This window comes from Aethalodelphis obliquidens, unplaced genomic scaffold, assembly GCF_003676395.1.
Source record: "Aethalodelphis obliquidens isolate GAN/ISIS:26980383/991018 unplaced genomic scaffold, ASM367639v1 scaffold20, whole genome shotgun sequence".
Classification (NCBI taxonomy): domain Eukaryota; kingdom Metazoa; phylum Chordata; class Mammalia; order Artiodactyla; family Delphinidae; genus Aethalodelphis; species Aethalodelphis obliquidens.
Genome location: NW_020837964.1, coordinates 13,485,343 through 13,504,482, shown reverse-complemented (window position 1 = coordinate 13,504,482; position 19,140 = coordinate 13,485,343). Strand labels below are relative to the sequence as shown.

Genomic DNA, 19,140 nt, shown 5'->3' with positions numbered 1-19,140 from the left:
AGCAGTCACCATCCGGGAGACTGTCCTTGGCCTACTGGAATGCAGGGGGTGACAGCCTGCCGTGGCCCATCCAGACGATGACTCCCCTCCCACACTGAACTGTGCCCTTAGCTGCTGTCAGGTCACCTCCTAGAAGGAAGGCCTTTCTCAGGAGTCCCGTGGTTTCCTTACTTTGCTCCCCAAGCCACGGAGGGTGTGACACCCCTTCCCCCTCACCTCTACCACCTTCCCCGCAGAGTTGCTTTGTCAAATGTTTTCCTTACCCAGTTGCCACCGGCCCTTTCACTTCATCGATGGCCAGCTCACTCGGGGACCAGGGACCAGCTGATGTGCCTTCCCCACCCCCCCAGCCCGTTGCCATGGTGACGGCAGGCACTCCTCCTCCTGCAGAATATTGCTTTCTTGTAACCTTTTTCCCTCCCTCTCTTTCCCCCCTTCTTTCTCTCACACAGAAAGAAAGCACAAGTGTTTTATATTCATTCTGCGAAAAGCTGTGTAGTGCATACTAATTGGTGTGGCTTCCTCCTGCTTCTTTGAGCCTTTCCCGTCCTCAGAGCCAGGACCACAGGCCAGCGCAGGCATGGGCCCAGCCGGCCCGCTCTCTGGAAGGGGGACTGGCTCTGCGTTTCTAGAGGCCGAGCAGCGCGTTTATAGCTCTCGGCCTTTTGTCCAGGCCGTGAGCATGATCAAGGCTGCTGAGATCACCGTGTCCTTCTCCCCGAGCTTCCTGTCCTCAAGCCAAGGGCTGCGAGGTCTCCAGGGGAGTAGAGCACTAACACCCTGGCTGGCACAGAGACTCAAAGCTAGGTCCAGCTGGAGGGTGGCTCCTCTGTGGTCTCTGTTGCTCTGTCCCAGGCCCCCTGTTGGCGTTGCCCCCTGGAACCTCTCCTCACTCCCCAGGCAGAGGCAGAGTCCCAGCCTAGGCCTGCGTCAGGGTTGTGGTTCCGTAGCCTCAAGTCCAGCACCTGGACTGAGTGGTTTTGCTGCTTGGCTGGGGGAGAGCCAGTGGCTGGACTTGATGGGCCTCGGAACCAGGAGCGGCTCCCCGCCAGCTCCCCACTCTGCTCTTCAGGCAATTCCTTGCCCTCCATTTTGATAGCCCCTCTCAAGCCCCTTGCTCTGGAGGCTGAAGGAGATGATGGTGTGTTCTCGGGCTCCCACTTAAAGGGGGCTCCCACTGTACGGGACAGGAAGGACGCTGTGTGTGCGCGCGTGTGTGTGTGTACAGCAGACAGTGGGGCTGTCTGTTGGCTCTAGCCCCCCGGAGACCAGAGACAGATCTTGAGGCGTGGCCGGGATCACTGAAGGAACCTGTAGACGACATTTCCAGCTTTAATTGTGCAATTGAAGTGTAATTTGCATTCATTTGCCATTTGGTGTTAAACTTTCTAAAATAAGAGAATTCAAAATGCGAAGTGAGAAATGAGAATTCAAAATGCAGCTTTGCTGGCTGTGCTCTCCAGTGGGGCAGGAGGAGGTGTACAGAGATGGGCGCTGCAGACTCTCTTTGGTGCAGAGATGAAATCTGAAGGCCTCGATGTGTGCGCCGCTGTTCGTGCCCAGTCCCTGATCCAGGGCCACTGACCAAGCTCAGCTGTGGCACCAAAAATCTCAGCACAGAAGTAGTACGTGCAGCATCTCCTGTAATCTTCACAACAACCTTGCAAGGACGAGTCCCCATTGGCACATATGAGGAAACTGAGCCCCCCACATCACCTGCAAAACCAAGTTCAGACCTGCCTCTTTGCCTGGGTCCTAGTTCTTTTTTTTTTTTTTGCGGTACGCGGGCCTCTCACTGTTGTGGCCTCTCCCATTGCGGAGCACAGGCTCCGGACGCGCAGGCTCAGCGGCCATGGCTCACGGGCCCAGCTGCTCCGCGGCATGTGGGATCTTCCCGGACCAGGGCACGAACCCGTATCCCCTGAATCGGCAGGCGGACTCTCAACCACTGCGCCACCAGGGAAGCCCCAGGGTCCTAGTTCTTGGTGACCTGCTCCTGCCTGTGGCTTCTGCCTGATCTCTGCACCAGCCCCACACCCCACTCCGGAGCTGGGCCAAAGCCTAGTTTCCTGGAATGTGCCACAGGGTCTGGCCCTGTATCCGTGAAAGGCTTCTGCTAGTTAAGAGAACGCTTTGCGTGCCTTCCTCTAACCCCTGGTTCCCAGGCAAACTGGGGCTCAAGTACTTCCGAAGCCTCCCAGCCCCCCTCAGGCCGAGCTGCTGGCTCCCGTTGCACAGGCGCTGCCTTATCAGTGCGTCAGGACCGCCCGTCGTCTCCCCCAAGGTCACTCTGGTCCGAGGCAGGGCCCAGTTCAGCCTTGCAGCCTTGCATCTCCTCCAACCAGCACAGGCCCCGGCAGTAGATGCTGGGGGATGGGGGGAGGGTTGTTCACTGGTCCACTGGTGATGTTCACTGGTCCAGGGTCAGGTGGCTGAAGAGCAGGGTCAAGATTGGAAGTCAGGGGGACTCCCATGGTGGCGCAGTGGTTAAGAATCCGCCTGCCAATGGAGGGGACATGGGTTCAAGCCCTGGTCCAGGAAGATCCCACATGCCACGGAGCAGCTAAGCCCATGAGCCACAACTACTGAGCCTGCGCTCTAGAGCCCATGAACCACAGCTACCGAGCCCGTGAGCCACAACTACTGAAGCTCATATGTCTAGAGCCCGTGCTCCGCAACAGGAGAAGCCACCACAATGAGAAGCCTGCGCACCGCAACGAAGAGTAACCCCCGCTTGCCACAACTAGAGAAAGCCCGCGCACAGCGACGGAGACTCAACGCAGCTGAAAATAAATAAATAAATAAATTTATTTGAAAAAAAAAAAGATTGGAAGTCAGGATTGTGACCACAAAGCCCTGTGTAGCTTATTGGTCTCCGGTTTGTGGACTAGAGCTGGGTTTGAAGTGGACCCCCTGGTGCCTTGAGCAGGTGCCTGTATGTGAGACTGAAGACAAGTGAGGGCATTACCTCCAATTGGGAGCGAGGACAGCTGCCTCTTATGGCCCAGCCCTGGGGCCACTCACAGGGTGGGGACATCTCACGGGCCAGACCTCTCAGGCAGGGTGGTTCTTCCCAAGCATGTTTTCTGTTAGGGAAATAAGTACCTGCTGGACCTGGTGTGGGTCGTTGCAGCCCTCATGGGGGTCAACGTCTGGCCGAGCGCTGGCCTGGCCCCAGCTGCCTTGCAGTTTTTCTCGCTGACAGCATTCGACCACCAGGATTTGCTGCCCACCTGTGCAGCCAGACCTGAGAGGAGTAGCCTGTGGTTCAGAGGTGCAGTCGGCACGAGGGGTGCAGTGGGGCTGGCAGATGCCATGAGATGTAAAGAAACACAGGTTGCCCCCCAGCTCCCTCGGCTCCCCTGTGAGTCCGAGCCAAGTGTGAGATCACGGGGAGTGAGTACGGCCCCGCCAGCCCGAGCTGTGGGCAGAGCAAGAACCGACTGCTCTGCCAGTGCCCCTGGGCTGGGAGTTATGCTGCTGATCTGGGGCTTTGGCTTCTTTTTTTTTTTTTAAGATGAATTTCACATACCATAAATCTCAAACTTTTAAAGTATACTACACCCCAAAAAGAAACCTCTGTGCCCCTTAGCAGTCCCTCCCCCTGGCCCCTGGCAACCACAGCCTACTTTCTGTCTCTACAAATTTGTCTCTTCCGAATGTTTCATATAAATGTATTATATGGGACCTCTTGCAACTGGCTTCTTTCACGTAGCACATGTTTTCAAGGTTCGTTCTTGTTGTAGAAGGTATCAGAACTTTGTTCCTTTTCATTGCCAAGTAGTAGTCCATGGCATGGATATGCCACGTTCTGTTTATCCATTTATCAGTTGATGTACGTTTGGGTTTGTGGTATTGTATATATATATAGTAAGAAATATATATTTGATCTTCCTCGTTTCTGGCACAGAGGTTCTAAAACTGTTGTAATTTCCTAACTGAAGAGAGCAGTAAAGATGTCTTTCATCATCCAGTTCCAGGAAGAGGAGAGGGGCTGAGATTGAATCAATCACCAAATGCCAACGATTTAATCAGTTGTGCCTAGGTACTGAAGCCCCCATAAAATCCCACAAGGACGGGGTTTGGAGAGCCTCCAGGTCGGATATTCAGGGAGAGTGTCACCCCTGGAGAGGGCATGAAAGCTCTGCTCCTTTCCCCATACTTTGCCCTGTGCATCTCTTCCATCTGGCTGTTCCTGAGTTGTATCATTTACAATAAACCACTGGCCTAATGAGAAAAATGTTTTCTGAGTTCCGTGAGCTGCTCTAACAAATTAAAGCCAAGGAGGGGGTTCTGGGAACCTTTGATCCATAGCCGGGCAGTCAGAAGCACAGGTGACAACAGCCTGGACTTAGGATTGACATCTGAAGAGAGCCTTCTGGGGGGCAGTCTTGTAACACTCTGCCCCCAACGTGTGGGTTCTGACGCTGTCTCCAGATTAGACAGTGGCAGAATCAGGTTGCATTGTGGGATACCCAGCTGGTGTCAGAAAATTGCCTGGTGGTGTGAGATAAAGACATACATCAGAATTGGTGTCAGAATCTTAGGGCTGTCTCCACTTTCTAGCTATGATGAGCAGTGATGCCGTGAGCTTTCCTGTGGAAGTTTTGTGTGAACATGTCATCAGCCCCCTCGGGTAAAACACTAGGAACCCATAGCTCTGTTTAGCTGTTTGAGGCACAGTTGGCTTGCTGCTCCCTGGATGGATGTGCCAGGTGGAGGGGCTACTCCATGGTGCGGCGCTGCACCATTGCTGCTTTGCTGCCTGTTCCCCTATCCACCTCCTCCCTCTGTGTCCTCTTTCTGCCATTGCTGCAGTAGGCAGCCTTCTGGGGGCCTCCCTTGATGAAGCAGAGGCCTGGACCTCTCTGCTTCCAGGCCTAGACCCACCCAGGCCCTGGGCTCTTGGCCTGGGCATAGGGGCCACCCTTGCTCCTGCCATCTGTCTGGGTTCTTAGCAGCCACGACTTTCAGCCAGCACGGATCCATTCCCTGCAGGCCCAGCAGTCAGAATGTTCTGAAATCACGTACACAGATGCACAGGGCAGGCTAGTGTGGGTCTGCCCGCCAGGCCGTGGCAAGGGCAGGTGTGACTCATCTGCAGCCCCAGCACCCAGCACAGCGCAGGGCTCAGGCAGTGCTGAGAGTCAGCAGAGAGACGAAGGAAAGGACGAGGTTGGACAGATGGGAGGTGGCGTTTGTGTGCATGAGTTCCATGTCCAACGTGGATGGGACCGGGGTGCGGCAGGGTAGGAAGCAAAGCAACAGGTTCTCGGGGAAACTGCATGCCAACTACACCATGCTGCTGGGAGAGGTGGATGGGCCAGAGCTGACAGAGAGGACACCAGGAGGAGAAGTGACAAGGGGGGCAGGGTAGGAAGAGGTACTGGCATGTTACTCGCATTGAGACAAGAATCGCCTTCAAGCTATGGAGAGAGGATAGTAGCATTATCTTTTATTTTTTTAGATAAAATTTGCCCATTTAAAATATACAGTTTGGGCTTCCCTGGTGGCACAGTGGTTAAGAATCCGCCTGCCAATGTAGGGGACATGGGTTCGAGCCCTGGTCCGGGAAGATCCCACATGCTGCGGAGCAACTAAGTCCGTATGCCACAACTACTGAGCCTGCTCTCTAGAGCCCGCGAGCCACAACTACTGAGCCTGCGTGCCACAACTACTGAAGCCCACGCGCCACAACTACTGAAGCCCGTGCGCCTAGAGCCTGTGCTCTGCAGCAAGAGAAGCCACATGATGAGAAGCCTGCGCGCCACAACGAAGAGTAGCCCCCACTTACCACAGCTAGAGAAAGCCTGGGCGCAGCAACAAAGACACAACACAGCCAAAAATAAATGAAATATCCAATTCAGTGGGTTTTGGTATATATACAAGGTTCTGCAACCATCACCACTGTCTAACTCCAAAATATTTTCATCATCGTACAAACAGCCTGGGAGTAGCCTTATTTTGACTATAGTCACCACGTTCCATGGCTGGCCTGTCGAGCCACACACAGCCCACCCACCGGGGCCCCATCCGCCGGTGCTCTGCGTCACTTCCACTGGTTCAGGACTGAAGCCCTTGGTTGCCGTGGTAGTTCTTGGCCTGGGCTCAGGCACGGTCATCCATCTATCGGATGGTGCCTGTTGGGCATCCACTGGGTGCTAGAGATAGTCTTGCGGGTACACCTGTGCTAGGACAGGCACAGTCCCTCTTCAGAGCACAGAGGTGAGTGGGGAGCAGAAAAGGGTGGGCAGCCCTGCCTGCAGTGTGGCAAGGGCTCTGCTGGAGGAGCTGGGACAGGTGAGTTACCGAGTTGCGCACACACACACACATGCACACGCACACACACAAACAGGGTGCCCTACCCCCACCCTGGTGAGGCACCACCCTGCTTGCCGTTGATGCCAGGTGAGGAGCTGGAGGAGATGGGTGCTGTGCAAGGGGAGACAGCCCCTAAAGGTACAAGGGCTTTTTGGGTTGTGGGGTCTCCCCTGGGGACCTCTCACATCTTCGTATGAATGTTGCAGAGGTAGCCGAGAACTGGACCTTGTGTCTAGAAGTTGGAAACTTCTCCGTCCTGGAGACCAGAATTACACCCCAAATGTGGCAGGTGGCCTGGGGTCACCTCTGTAGAAGGATCTGCCCTGTGGCCTGGTGGTGGGCTGGGCCGTGGCCGGCACCCCCTGGAGTGTGGCCTGGAGGGCACTGTTGGACCCTTGCACAGGTCGACATCGAGGCCTGGCCAGCCCCGGAGCCCTGGGGCACACACCGCACAGACTGCACCCTGGGGACCATTTAAAATATACAAGAGGAGTGGTCATGGGAGAGCTGACTCCCGGGCCTTGACTCCAGCTTCCTTCCTGCACTTGCCCCCGTCCACTGCCTGTCTGTGCTCTCCTCGGTCCATGTCCTTTGCAGAACCCTCCGAGTACTGTTAGAGCCACAGTCTTGGCAGCTCTCACCAGCCCCGTCGCCCTCTGCAGACCCCTTCCCACCCCCTAGAGGGAGCTCTCCGTCTCCAACCACAGCTCAGCACGGAGGTCCTTGTCCCTCATCCTCTGCTTTTCTCCCCCAGGTTATTCTGAAGGATCTGGAGGTATTGGCAGAAATTGCTTCCTCCCCCGCAGGCCAGATGGATGACCCAGGCCCCCTCGATGGCCCTGACCTCCGGGTCAGCCACTCAGAGCTCCAGGTGCCCACCCCTGGCAGAGCTGGCCTACTGAAGACTCCTGGTGAGTCCTTCCTGGAGGGTTGCAGCCTCGGGGACCCTGGGAATGGCAGTGCTCAGTCTTGTCCTGGACCGGCTGGCCTTTGGGCTGTCCCTCTTTCCGCACCCTCCTACCTCACACTACAGCAGCCCTCCACCCCCGTAAGAGACCTTCACAGCCCTTTTTCCTCATCTCCCTGCAAGTCTCGGGCTTTTGGGCTTTTGGCTAAATATAAAACCATCCGGGTCAGCTGACTGTCTCTTTCCCTGGGGTGGCGTCTCCCAGTCAGGAATCAAGGGGCTTCGGAGTCTTGGGTGTCACAGGTGGAAGACTAGGCAGCCGCTCCCTTCCTCATCGAGAAGCTAAAAATAACATGGCAGGCAGCCCAGGCCGGAGAGCAGATAATTCAGACAGGATGTTCCCAGGCAGTCCTTCAACGTAAAGGTGGCCGTGGCACTCCTGGAGCTCAACCCTCAGCGTCCTTCCAGACAGCAGGTGGCTCTTCTCCCTGGGTCTGTGTGACTCCCAGGTCCTCCCTCCCAGGCAGACACCTCTTCCCTCCAGTGACACAATCCTGGAAAATGCCCAGGGATGCGACTTGGAAGGAAAGTACCCAGCGAATCTTGGGCATTTGCCTGGGGTGTCTCTTTGTCCCCTGAGCAGCTCTTGACATCCAGATACAAGGTCCTAGACCTCCTTTGATGCAGAAGCCAAGAGTCAAATAGATCTGGGGCCTTTCAGTGGCAGCATCCCTCCTGCAGCCCCACCATACTGGTCCCAGAAGGCATCCCGGTACTCGGCCCTGAGGACACCTGCTTGGTGGAATTGGAGGTGACCCCAGGGCTGCCATTCAATCACAGAAGGCCCATGCATTAAAGACATCTGCCTGATGACACTTGAATTGAAGCCCCTGCAGTGGGGTGTCACATAGGACCCCAGGCTTCAGGCTACCGCCGCTGTGCACACTCTTGGGCCTGCAGCTGGTCCCAAGTTTCCAGCTGTTTCTGACCAAAGCAAGGAAGGAGTAAGGGGCTCTAGCAGCAGCCCAGCTTCCTTCTCTCATTTCACAGGACACGGTGGTTTCCCTGCCTGTGAGCCGTTTCCTCTGGGCAGTCAGAGGCCACGGTCGGGAGGCTCCCACGTCCTGACCAGGAGACCCCTAGGGAGGAGATTCCTACCCTTTGTCCCACAGCTCAGGAGTCCATTCTCCATCCTGTGTCCCCATGTCAGCACTTGGGCGTCAGCCTGAAGTCTCCGGATGGAAGGCAGGAGTGCCAGAGGTTTGAGTGTGAGGCCAAGCCTCGCCGCAGGGGTGGGACAAAAGGGGGAAGAGCAGCAGATGAGGGAGGGGTTCCCACCAGTGCGGCCAGGCCCCCAGATCTCCCTGCCCAGGAAGCAGTTAGCACACATCCTCAGGGGGAGAAGCTGAGGCAGCATAGCCTCGGGCAGGGGACACCTTGTTCTCCCGGGACTGTCTGTGATCTGTCCCTCCATCTGTAAGGTATCTTTTCTCTTCCTCCCGGGCACAGAGAAGCCGATGACTGTGAAACGCTTACTGGCTAGTGGAGATGGGCCAGAAAACAGCCATGAACAGCTCGGGTCTGTGTTGGAGAGGGCCTGGTCCAGGGAGTTCCGGCAGCAAGCCCTCCATTGCTGGGGAGCAGGGGCTGAAAGGGACTTGGAGGGCAAAGAGGTTGAACCCCAGCTCCTGGCCCTGTCAAGACAGGTGGGCCGCTAGGGAGGCCAAGGTGGTGAAGACTTGCCCCAGCTCACAAGGCTGTCAGACCGGCTCATATCAGCCAGGGCCTCACCCTGAATTCATAGAAAACAGCCGAGTATGCCAGATGGGAAGAAATTCCATCCTGGAAAGAGCACCAAGGAAGTGCCTGAAGCTAGTAATGCTTCCCTACTTCAAAGATACACAGTGCCATGGGCCCCGAGCTCTTAGCCCGAGACCTATGTGTGCCCTGCAGGGAGTGTGGGAACCACACATGCGTGCTGTCCATAGTTGACCCCAGATCTGTCCGACGGGTCCATGGTTTTAAAAGGTCAAGCTCAAGGCGGTAATAGAAGAGCATGGGAAGCCAGAGCTGTACCCTGTCCCCTCTCCCGCCTCAGCCACCTTGGGGAGGGCACACGCCAGGCCCCAAAGGCCCCAGAGCTGTTAGGATGGTAGGGGTGCTTGTGTGAGTCAGAAAGCACGCAGGAAGTGCGCGCTCATTCCCTGCGGCCGCTCTTTCTCCCATCGCTTCTCAGGCGTGCGAGGGGTTTGTTCTGTCCGCTTCCGTCTGGCTGTGCACAGAGGCTGCGAGGCCAGCCCCTCTTCCTGTTCGGTCACTGCCTTCCTCTGCTCTCCAGGGCACAGCTCTGAGAACTTGCGGAGTGCAGAGCTGTGTCCCTTTAAGGTCGTTTGCCACCTTACCGCCACCCCACCCTCCCGTCCCTGTAAAGGCACTTTGGAAAGCCAGGGAGGCTGGGAGCCAAGCAAAGAGGAAACCGGTGGTGTTTGTAGGGAGCTAAGTGGCCCTGCCTTCCTGTCGGGTCTGTAAACTCGGAGGGTGCAGATTGAACGCAGCAGGAGCGGTAGGGAAGCCAGCCCATTACACGCCTGGATAGTTGCTGTGCTGGCCTAAAAGCGCCACAGGAATGGTCCCCAGGGCCACAGGCAGAGTTGTCCACAGGGGATTTTGCTCTCGCCTGGCCTAGCATGAACATCTCTGGCTCCAGCACAGAGCGGCAGGGGCAGAGGTGGTGGTCTCCCTCCCCCCACCACCCCACCCCGGCCTGCCCCTCTTCACTCCTGACCTTGGCAGAGCCCCGGGGCTGGGGAGAGGGCCACCTCTGGGGCAGTCAAGAGGGGAGCTGCCTGGGTGGGCGGCCCTGAGGGAAGCCTGTGGAAGGCTCCCTGTCTCCCTGACTTGTGTTTTGGTGATATGACACGAAAACAACCGGTTGGGTCCCCTGTGACTTGGCAACTTTTGTGCCTTCTCTGTGTGGCTCCACATGGCTGGGGCCCTGCCAGGCTCTGGGGAGAGGGGGTGGTGAGCCCCCTGGAGCAGGCCTGCAGTGGGCAGGCCCAGCAGGAGCAGGCAGGCTCTGGGCTGAGTCCGTCATTGGAGACGGGGCTGGACATCCTGCTGCACGAGAGGCAGGCCCCTGGGCCCCGCACCACAGCAGTGTGGCGATCTGGGACCAAAAGTCACCCCAGGACTGACGTTTGCCCCCAAAACCCAGTCTTCATGACCTTCCCTTCTGGCCACGGGGCCCATTCTTGGGATAAAGCAGCTCTTGTCAATGTGCCCTGCAGGGCTCGCTGGTCCCAGCTCTAAACACACAGGCAAAAATGAACGTTCTGATTCAGTTTCGTTGCTTATAGCCCGGCCTGGCGTGACCAAGTGCAGAAATAAATTCTAGAAGAAACCCGGGAAGCCACCCCTGGTAGTTTTGCCAATAGTAGCAGTGACTGTGATATGCTGAGCTCTCGTTTAGGACTGGGCACCGTTCTAAGCTCTTCTCACGTCAGCTCGCTGAACCCTCCCCGTGGATCAGCCCTTGACCCTTATGCCATCTCTGAGGAGGGCACTGCTGTCATTCCCACCTGGGCTGGGGGATCATGGCAGCGGTGGTGCTGGCCCGGGAGCCTGGCCTGAGAGCCTGCTCTCTTCACCTTCACACTCAGAAGACGGCAACACACGTGAACCCCACCCTGTCCAGCAGTGGTGGTGGAATCGGTGGTCCAGCTTCCTCCTCTGCGTGCTGGGCTGTGGCCTCAGCCTGGCAGTTTTGGGGGGTATCCCTCCTCTTCACAGCGACTTCAGGGACCCCATTCCAGCCTTAAGCCACTCAGCACCTCATTTCCTGCCCTTCTGCTGCCTCCCCCCTGGCCTGCCCTCTACTTCCTCCGGCCACACCAGACCATTTCCCAGCCCACACACCCTTTTCGGGCGGCGTAAAAGCACTCGGGTGCTGGGGCAGCTCTGCCCTGCCTGTCTTGTGACCTTGGGCAAGTGTCCTGCCTCGGTGCCACCTCTCCTTCCTGTGTAGATCGGGTGATGGGCCCCTGGGGGGCTTTGTGAGCGCTTGCATGGAAGGGGGTAAGGTAAATGCCCTGTATGTGTAAAGTGCTGCCTTTGCTTCCATCCTTCTATGTTACAAGAGCTTACGCGTGCTCCAGGCCAGCTCAGATGGCTTCTCTTCCATACAGCTTTCTAGGATATCCCAGGCCAGACTCCTTTCTCACACTTTGTTCCTTCCACCAGTCACACTGTGGGGTTCGCATCTGTTTCCCCCCTGGCCGTGACCTCTTAGACCCCCTGAAAGTGCAGGTTATGCCAGCCTCAGCATCGCCTAGAGCTCATCAGAAATGCAGACGCTGAGGCCCACCCCGGAGTCAGAATTGCATTCTATCAGGATTGCTGGGTGACTTGTGTGCTCCTCAGTTTGAGAAGCACCAGCTCATACCGCAGGGGCCTGCTATACTCACCTCTGAACCCCCAGCGTCAGGCGCCCAGTAAGGGTCAGCACCCCTCTTTCAGAGTTTCTTAAATTGACAGAAGGAGCGGGTACCAGGACCGATCACCCAGTCCCCATTGTCGGGTCTGAAGCTCCCCTAGCACATCTGCCCAGGCCTTCACTTGTCCCCAGATGGAGAACCTGGCCCCCTTCAACCCAGGCCCCTTCCTGGTCTCTCCAGCACCCCCTTGGCCCCAGCCCCTGCTCTCCCAGCAGGGGCAGCGCGGCCCCTCTCCACCGCCACATCAGCTGGAAGGTCCTCCCAGGCCCTGCCCTGGCCCATCAGCTTATCTCTTGCTCCGAACCAGGCAACTGGAAAGCCTCCTGGATTTGGGTGACTGCCCAGGGCAGAGGACTCCCCGGCTTTTCCACAGAAAAGAAAGTTTCTGCCCTTTGGATTGGGTCCCGAGGTTGCCGTTGCTGCAACATCTCAACCACCCTTTTGTCCACACAGCCATAGGGTTTGGGCCCTCTACTCAGTGGACTCCACACCCCCTGAGACCCTGCTTCCCGAGTGGCCAGGGCCTCCCTGTCTCCCAGCCCCTGTTCTGTGTGTAGGCTCTCCCTTCCCTGCTCGTCCCCCTCGGTTCCATACCAGCCTCCCAGTCACGCAGCCCGCTCCTCGGAGCACTTCCTGTGCCAGGCATGGCGTCACGCTCCTAACCCCCGCGAGGTCCACAGATAGCTACCGGCCCAGAGAAGGTGTCACATCCTCGGGAGTGCCCTGCCAGTCAGCCACAGGACCTGCATCTGCGCCGGGTCCCCGGCCCTTCCCCCTCCTCTCAGGGCAGCGGAGCCAGATGCCCACTGGAGGTGCTGGCCAGGCACACGGCCCCAGCCCTCGGGGGAGGTAGCTGGGAGGGCTGGGAGCGGAGCGGGGACCCTGCTGGGCCCAGGCTGGGCGCCTGCCTGGTGTTTTTGCATCTGGTTTTGTTGAACTGTAACTCGCGTTGTGTATTGAGGCCAGAGCTATTTTTATCCTGACATGTGAGGCTCCTTCACGTCATAGCCGCAAAGCTCAATCCAAAACATCCCAGGGAAGGCTGTTTGTAAGACGTTCTGCAGATTCTCATGTCGCCACATCAGGTTTCACTTAGTAACATCTGCAGGGCTGGCTCCCTGGCCGCCCACGCCCCGGCCTGGTTTTGTATACAGGGTGCTCCCAGCAGTATCTGTTGGCCCCTCGGCCAGCCGGTGGTCACGTGAACGTCCTGCCAGAGCCCACTCCTCTAAACCAGAAATGCCAGGCAGGCGGCACTGGGACTGGTCCTCGGCAGGAGTAGGGAATGGAAATCCCACTCTTCTCAGCCCCTCAAAGGGCGCCTCCCTCCTGAGACCCGTGTCCAGGTTGCTCCCAGCCCTCTCCTCACTTCCCCACCTCCTGGGGCCCCGGCCAGAACAGCTCCCCGACTGTCCGCGGCGGGCCTGGAAAACCGTGCTATCAGCAGTGTCTCCTGAGTCGAAGCCTCCCAGCCCTGTCGTCCCAGCAGATCCTCATGTTGGAGGGCGGGCCCTGACTCCGGGCGCCGGGCCCCTCTCTGGCTCTGCCCTGTCCTAATGGGCCGGCAGCATGTAGCCCCGGGCCCCTCCCGAGGGAGAGCTGAGCTGAGTAGGCTTTTATGGGCTGCTGAGAAAGGAGGCCTGATTCCCAGCCGAGCTTGTCAAGCACGCAGACGAGCGAGAGGCAGAGGCGGCCGGTGGAGGCGCTGTGAGCTCCCCACGGGGAGGAGCAGGCTGCGGTTGGGCAGAAATTAGTTCAGTTGAGAGAGGCCTGTCATTCCCTGTAGTAACACCCCTGGAGCGGGTTTGTTCTCTCTGCACCCCTTCTCCTCCTCCCATGCCTGCAACCTTGCCTGGAAACATCTCACAGGTTCCACCTCAAGCCAGCTGGGCCAGAAGGGCTGGTGAGTCAGAAAAGTGGCCGGTGGGGCCAGTGGGAAAACAGGCTGGGAAGGACCGAATAGGCCCTCACCCTGTCCGTGGTGAGCACTGAGATGCGCCCCATCCTTGCCCGGCCCACCTGGCCAGTGTTGCCCTTCCCCCCGAGCTTCCCAAGGCTCCCCACCCTCTCCTGCAGAGGCTTCTCTCAAGGGCAGTGGCCCTGACCAGAGCCCATTCTGGTGGGTGGGAGCCTGAAGGGCCACCGGCCTCAGGCAGCTCCCCCGAAGCTCCCACCCTCCTAGTCTCAGCCTCAGGAAGGCGCCCGGCGCCCACTTCGGTTGCACCCGGCCTGCTGCTTCTCGTAGTGCTTAAGCGGAGCAGCGGAAGCTTTCTCAGTAACCACCACACTGTGAGAATGGGAGGCACTCGACGTGGCTTCTCCCAGATGTGGCTCTGCCCCCTCCTGCCTCCTAAGGGCCTCAGCTCCAGGGGCCACCATGCGGGCCTGGACGTAGAGAGTGGATTGTGGGGCCCAGAGCGGGCTGTGGCTGAGGAGAGCGGCGACATGTGCGGAGCAGCCCCAGGCCTTCTCTTCTGCCGGTCTGTCAGCTGAGGGGTGGCCAGATCTCCCTCCCTGAATGTGGGGGGTGGGGGAGGGGTCCCAGGCGATCCCCTCTCCTCACAGCCTCCCTGCCCCCCAGCAGAGGACTGTGAACTCGTCCCAGATCTGACATTCCAGACTATCCCCAGCCCTCAGTCGTCCAGTCCGAGACTCGGAGAACGGGAACCATTTGCTTCATGCAGTGCTCTGGGTTATGGCACGTTTGCCAGGGATAGCAGCCCCGGTTTACCGAGGTCAGACTATTTAGGAAGCCCCAGGCCAGGTACGTTACATGTTTGTCTCGTTCAATGAGGGCTCTCATTGCCCCCACTTTGCAGATGAGAAAACTGAGACTTAGAGAGGGTAAGAGACTTGCAATTCTGGAGTTGCACAGCTAGTAAGCGGTTGAGTGGAGGTCTGATCTGAACCCAGGTCTGATGGATTCCCAAGCCAAGCTCTAAACACCATGTTTGATGCTTCCCACTGCCTCTGTAGGGACAGAACCACCCAGCACCTCTCCCCAGTGCCTGCCCAAGACACCCAGTCCCTGGAGACTGGAGACTGTGGCCCCAGGTGGGGAGGATTTTGTTTTGGTCAGTCCCCATTTTGGTCCCTTTGTCCTTTGGAACCTAAGCCTGGAAAAGGGGTGGGACAGAGGTGTACGTACAGAAGCTAGAAGGGGACAGGGACATAAGGAGTCATCATGAACAAGCACCCAAGAGAATGCTACAGGCAGCTGGGCTCCAGTCCACACACACCTCCACTGGGGGGCGTGGGGGGAGCCTCTGCCCTCCGGCCAGGCCACCATGGGGGCGGCAGAATACATATCCTCAAGTGTGGGGAGGGGGACAAGGGGCTGAGAGGCAGCCAGGCTGCCTCAGCAGCTGTATCTGCAGCCACCTCTTTGGAGATCAGCCCCAGCTGGGCCTGGGGTAACTCGATCTGTGAGAATGTGACACTTGATTCTGCAAACAGCCCCTCTGGGCAGGGAGCAGAGACTGTTTGCCATTCCAGAGTCACTCAGGACTGCCTGGGCCAGGCTCTTCTGGACAGGGACCCAGAACAACACACTGCAAACAACAAGAAATTCAGTGAGGCCTGTCCTTGAACTGGCTTCTCGCCCCGTGCACAGTTCACAGGAGCTGTAAAAGAGGTTCAGGAGAGAGGACAGTATTTTGAAGGTGTGGCTCCTGGTAAGGAATCCTCATAGAGTAATTCACAGCCAGGAAAAACAAAACAGGAAACACCTTTTCCAGTTCCCAGCCACTTCCCCGTAAGGACCACACGAGGATGTAAGGAAGACTGAGTTCAGCAAAACGACAGAACTCCTGGGACAAGGTTTTACTGCTGCTTCCTGGCATCTGATGAAGTCAGCCTGTAGGGGCTCCTCTGTAAGGCTCACTTGTAGTGCTCTGGGCGACGCTTCCACACGTTCCTGTTTTATGCTCTAGGCTGATGCTTCTGGGAGCTGATACTCCTTGCACAGCCAAGCTTGATTCCCAGAGACCCCCCACGCTGCCTGTTTCACTAAATCGTACCCTTTAAAAGGGTGAACTTTATGGTATATGAATTATATCTAAGTTAAGCTGTTATTTTTTTTAAAAAATCAGATGTCCTGTTAATGCCTCAGGCAGATGGAATGAGGAGTCCTAGCATCACTGACAGCTCTTTCCAGCAGTGCTGTTGAGGTCATCATGTGTTAGAAAGGAAGGACGGGGGGAGATCCCAAGGGGCGTATGAACAGACACTACGTTGGGATCACCCCGGCATTGTGTCAGCCCCGCCCTCGTCCCCTCCGCGCTGGAGGCCTTACATAGGGGACCATGTGCAGGGCTGGGGCTGGGACGGGGTTGCAGGGACAGTGTGGTGACGGCTGTATCTGGCTTTCAGTGTATTTTCAGCTGGTACGCATAAGAGGGAGACCTCGAGTGTGCTTCTGGTTGTAAAGCCAGCTCAGGGTCTTCAAATTACTACTCTAAAAGAGCGTCTTTGCCTGAAGATGAGGAAGAATCTCTGATTTCAAAACATTGGGTGCAGATGGAAACGCTCGGTCACATTCTGTCGGTGTGTGCTGTCTTCACCCTGGTGGCTGTGTGCATAATTGACTTATTCTTAAGCAGCGGCGGGAAGGGAGTATGGCTTCTGCCTCGCAGGCTTCATGGACCATTGAGGTTGTGTGTCTGCCTTCTCTCTTTCCTCTCTTTGACTTGCCATTTGCTCTTAACCAGTCAAACAAAGCCCAAGTGTATTTTATTTATTAGGATAATGAGTAAAAAAAAAATTTTTTTTTCCAAAAATTTCTGGCACCTAGCAGCAGGTCTCACACGTAGGAGATATTCACTAAGTGATGGAGGGTCAGCTGGAGGGGTGGACAGGGAAGTGGGTGCTTTTTGCAATAAGCGGAGTTGTATCAGCTTGCGCACACTTGTTTGGTCCTGGCTTTTTTGCTGCCATCGTGGCCCTTGATTGAAGGTGTTCCCTCATCCTGTTACACAGAGACTCTTCCCCCACCTTTTTGGCGTTGATAATTGTTTATATTCTGTGGACGCGTAGAATAAATCCCGGCTCTGTCCCTTTCTCTATAGGTACCAAAGGCTTGGAGTGTTCTCCTTCGACTCCGACCATGAACTCCTACTTTTACAAGTTCATGATCAACCTTCTCAAGAGGTTCAGCAGCGAACGGAAGCTTCTGGAGGTCAGAGGCGGCTTCATCATCAGGTTAGCCTCCGCGTACCTTCTGTGGTCCCACAGCCTCGGCTTTTCATTCTCCTACCATACAAGGGGTCAGGGCAACCATTTTTGCTTCCACTCCTCTCTCCTCCTTTTCCTGACCTTTGAGCTCTTAAAAGAAACAAAGAAGGTTCCCCCTTCACACCAAGTTGCTGGTGCTACTGACATGGGTTAGGTTGATGTCACCATTTTTTGAACAAATGAATTCGTTTTTCACTTGTTGAGACAGCTTTCCTTGAGGCTAGATATCCTCTCATTGAACACTCTTGTGGGAGTCTTCAGGGAGAAAAGGAGGTGAGCCAGACAGAGCATGAACCTGGCTGCGCTGGGTGCCCAGCTGTCAGCACACCGTTGGGCCACAGCTGGGTGGCAGCAGTGGCTCTGGCGGAGCCAGGTTCTTGTGCTGTGTGAGCCCAGCCCCGGACAGTCCCAGGGCACCAGCCCCAGTCCCTGGAGGCCTGCAGAACTGTCACCGCCAGCAGTATGGCCAGGTCTGGCCCTTTGCCTCTTGCTTGGCTCCAAGGAGCAGGGTCACCAGGAGAGTAACCTTAGGCCAACAGAAACCTAGAGGGGACACAGATTTCTCCAGGCTCCCCAGAAAGCCAGGCAGAGGAGTTTCCCAGAATACTCTGAGTGACCCTAGATACTCTACAGCAGTGGTTCTTGGCCCTGACTGCACGTTAGGTCACCAGGGAGGCTTGAAAAAGAAGGTGATGGCTGGGCTCCACCCTGACCAGTGAAATCAGGACCTCTGGGGCGACGGAGGTTAGTAAAGCCATCCAGGGTGCTCAGGGAGCAGACTAATGTCTCAGGAGTTGGGGGGCTCCTGATCAGGGCCATCTGGGGGTCGGGGAGTTGAAGGAGAATTCCAGGGGGAGGGTCCACCCTGCACAGAAGCTTCAAGGCAGGAAGGAGGTTGGAGAGTTCATTTTGCTGTAAACCAGAAGGCGAGGGGAGAGGGGCTCAGCCGTGTGAGCTGGACTAAGGACTGGGGCCCTTACCAAGAGGTCAGCGGCAAGCCGCTGAATGGGCTTGAGCAGGGGAATGGTGTGACCGGTTTGCTGCTTTTTATATATATATATAAATTTGTTTATTAATTTCTATTTTTGGCTGCGTTGGGTCTTCATTGCGGTGCGCGGGCTTCTCATTGCAGTGGCCTCTCTTGCTGCAGAGCACGGCCTCTAGGCACGCGGGCTTCAGTAGTTGTGGCTCGCAGGCTCTAGAGTGCAGCCTCAGTAGTTGTGGTGCATGGGCTTAGTTGCTCCGCGGCATGTGCGATCTTCCTGGACCAGGGCTTGAACCCTTGTCCCCTGCATCGGCAGGCGGATTCTCAACCACGGCGCCACCAGGGAAGCCCCAGATTGCTGTTTTTACAGATTACTGTGCTGCTGGGAGAGAATGGGTGGATGTGTGGGAGACCGGCTGGGAGGCTGTTGTCCAAGGTGGCAGCTTGGTAGGGGGATGGGAAGAAGCAGTGCAGTGCGATGCAAGAATTAGTAAGAAGTATGTTGATTGGTGATGAATTGCATGAGGGAGGGAGGGAGGAGAGAGGGAGTTGGGGGGGACGGCCAAGACTGTGGTGTGAGCAGCAGGGTAGATAGTGGTAGCTGTCCCTGAGGTGAGATCCCCGGAAGAGTAGCAGGGAGGGAGGGGTTTCAAATAGCTTTGGGAACGTCAAAGGAGAGACACTGAAGACATCGCTATGTCTGCCTCTCAAAGGAGGGATCTAGGCCCACGATACAAATCTGGAGGTTGACGGCAGTCATTCATTCATTCACTCTCTTATCCATTCATTCAACAGATATTTACTGAACACTGTGCGGGGTTCCATTCTAGATAATTCTACCTTGTGGATTTCATTCCTAGGGACTAAGAATGGTTGGTGGTCAGAGCGAAGAAAGGCTGCCCGGAGCCGGGCCCTTCAGAGTTCCAGTGTGTAATAGTTGGGTCTGGAGAAGCCGGGAGAGGAGGCTGAGAAGAAGGGCCCAAGAGGTAGAAAGAAGCAGAGGAAAGAGGCGGATGGCGGGAGGCAGCAAGGGGAGAGGCCGGAAGAGGGCCGGCTGGAAGGCGTTGGGGAGTCTGCTAAGCGCGGGGTGAGCTGAAGGAATGGGGGACAAGGAAATGGGGGGAGCAGGCCCAGGGCTTGCCTGTGTGGCGCCGGTGGGTGGAGGAGCCACAGGGCCCCAGCTCCGGGCAGAGGGTGGCATT

The 19,140-nt window shown here is 56.8% G+C and overlaps 1 protein-coding gene across 4 annotated transcripts in view; it reads left to right on the top strand.

The window, feature by feature from the left end:
• VAC14 (VAC14 component of PIKFYVE complex) overlaps positions 1-19,140 on the top strand; it is a 97,811-nt gene that overhangs the window by 43,054 nt on the left and 35,617 nt on the right. For all 4 annotated transcript variants that reach the window (XM_027119316.1, XM_027119318.1, XM_027119315.1 and 1 more), the window contains 2 exons: positions 7,076-7,232; positions 16,788-16,920. In XM_027119316.1, coding sequence (XP_026975117.1) covers positions 7,076-7,232; positions 16,788-16,920 — 290 coding nt within the window. The remainder of the gene's footprint in view (positions 1-7,075; positions 7,233-16,787; positions 16,921-19,140) is intronic.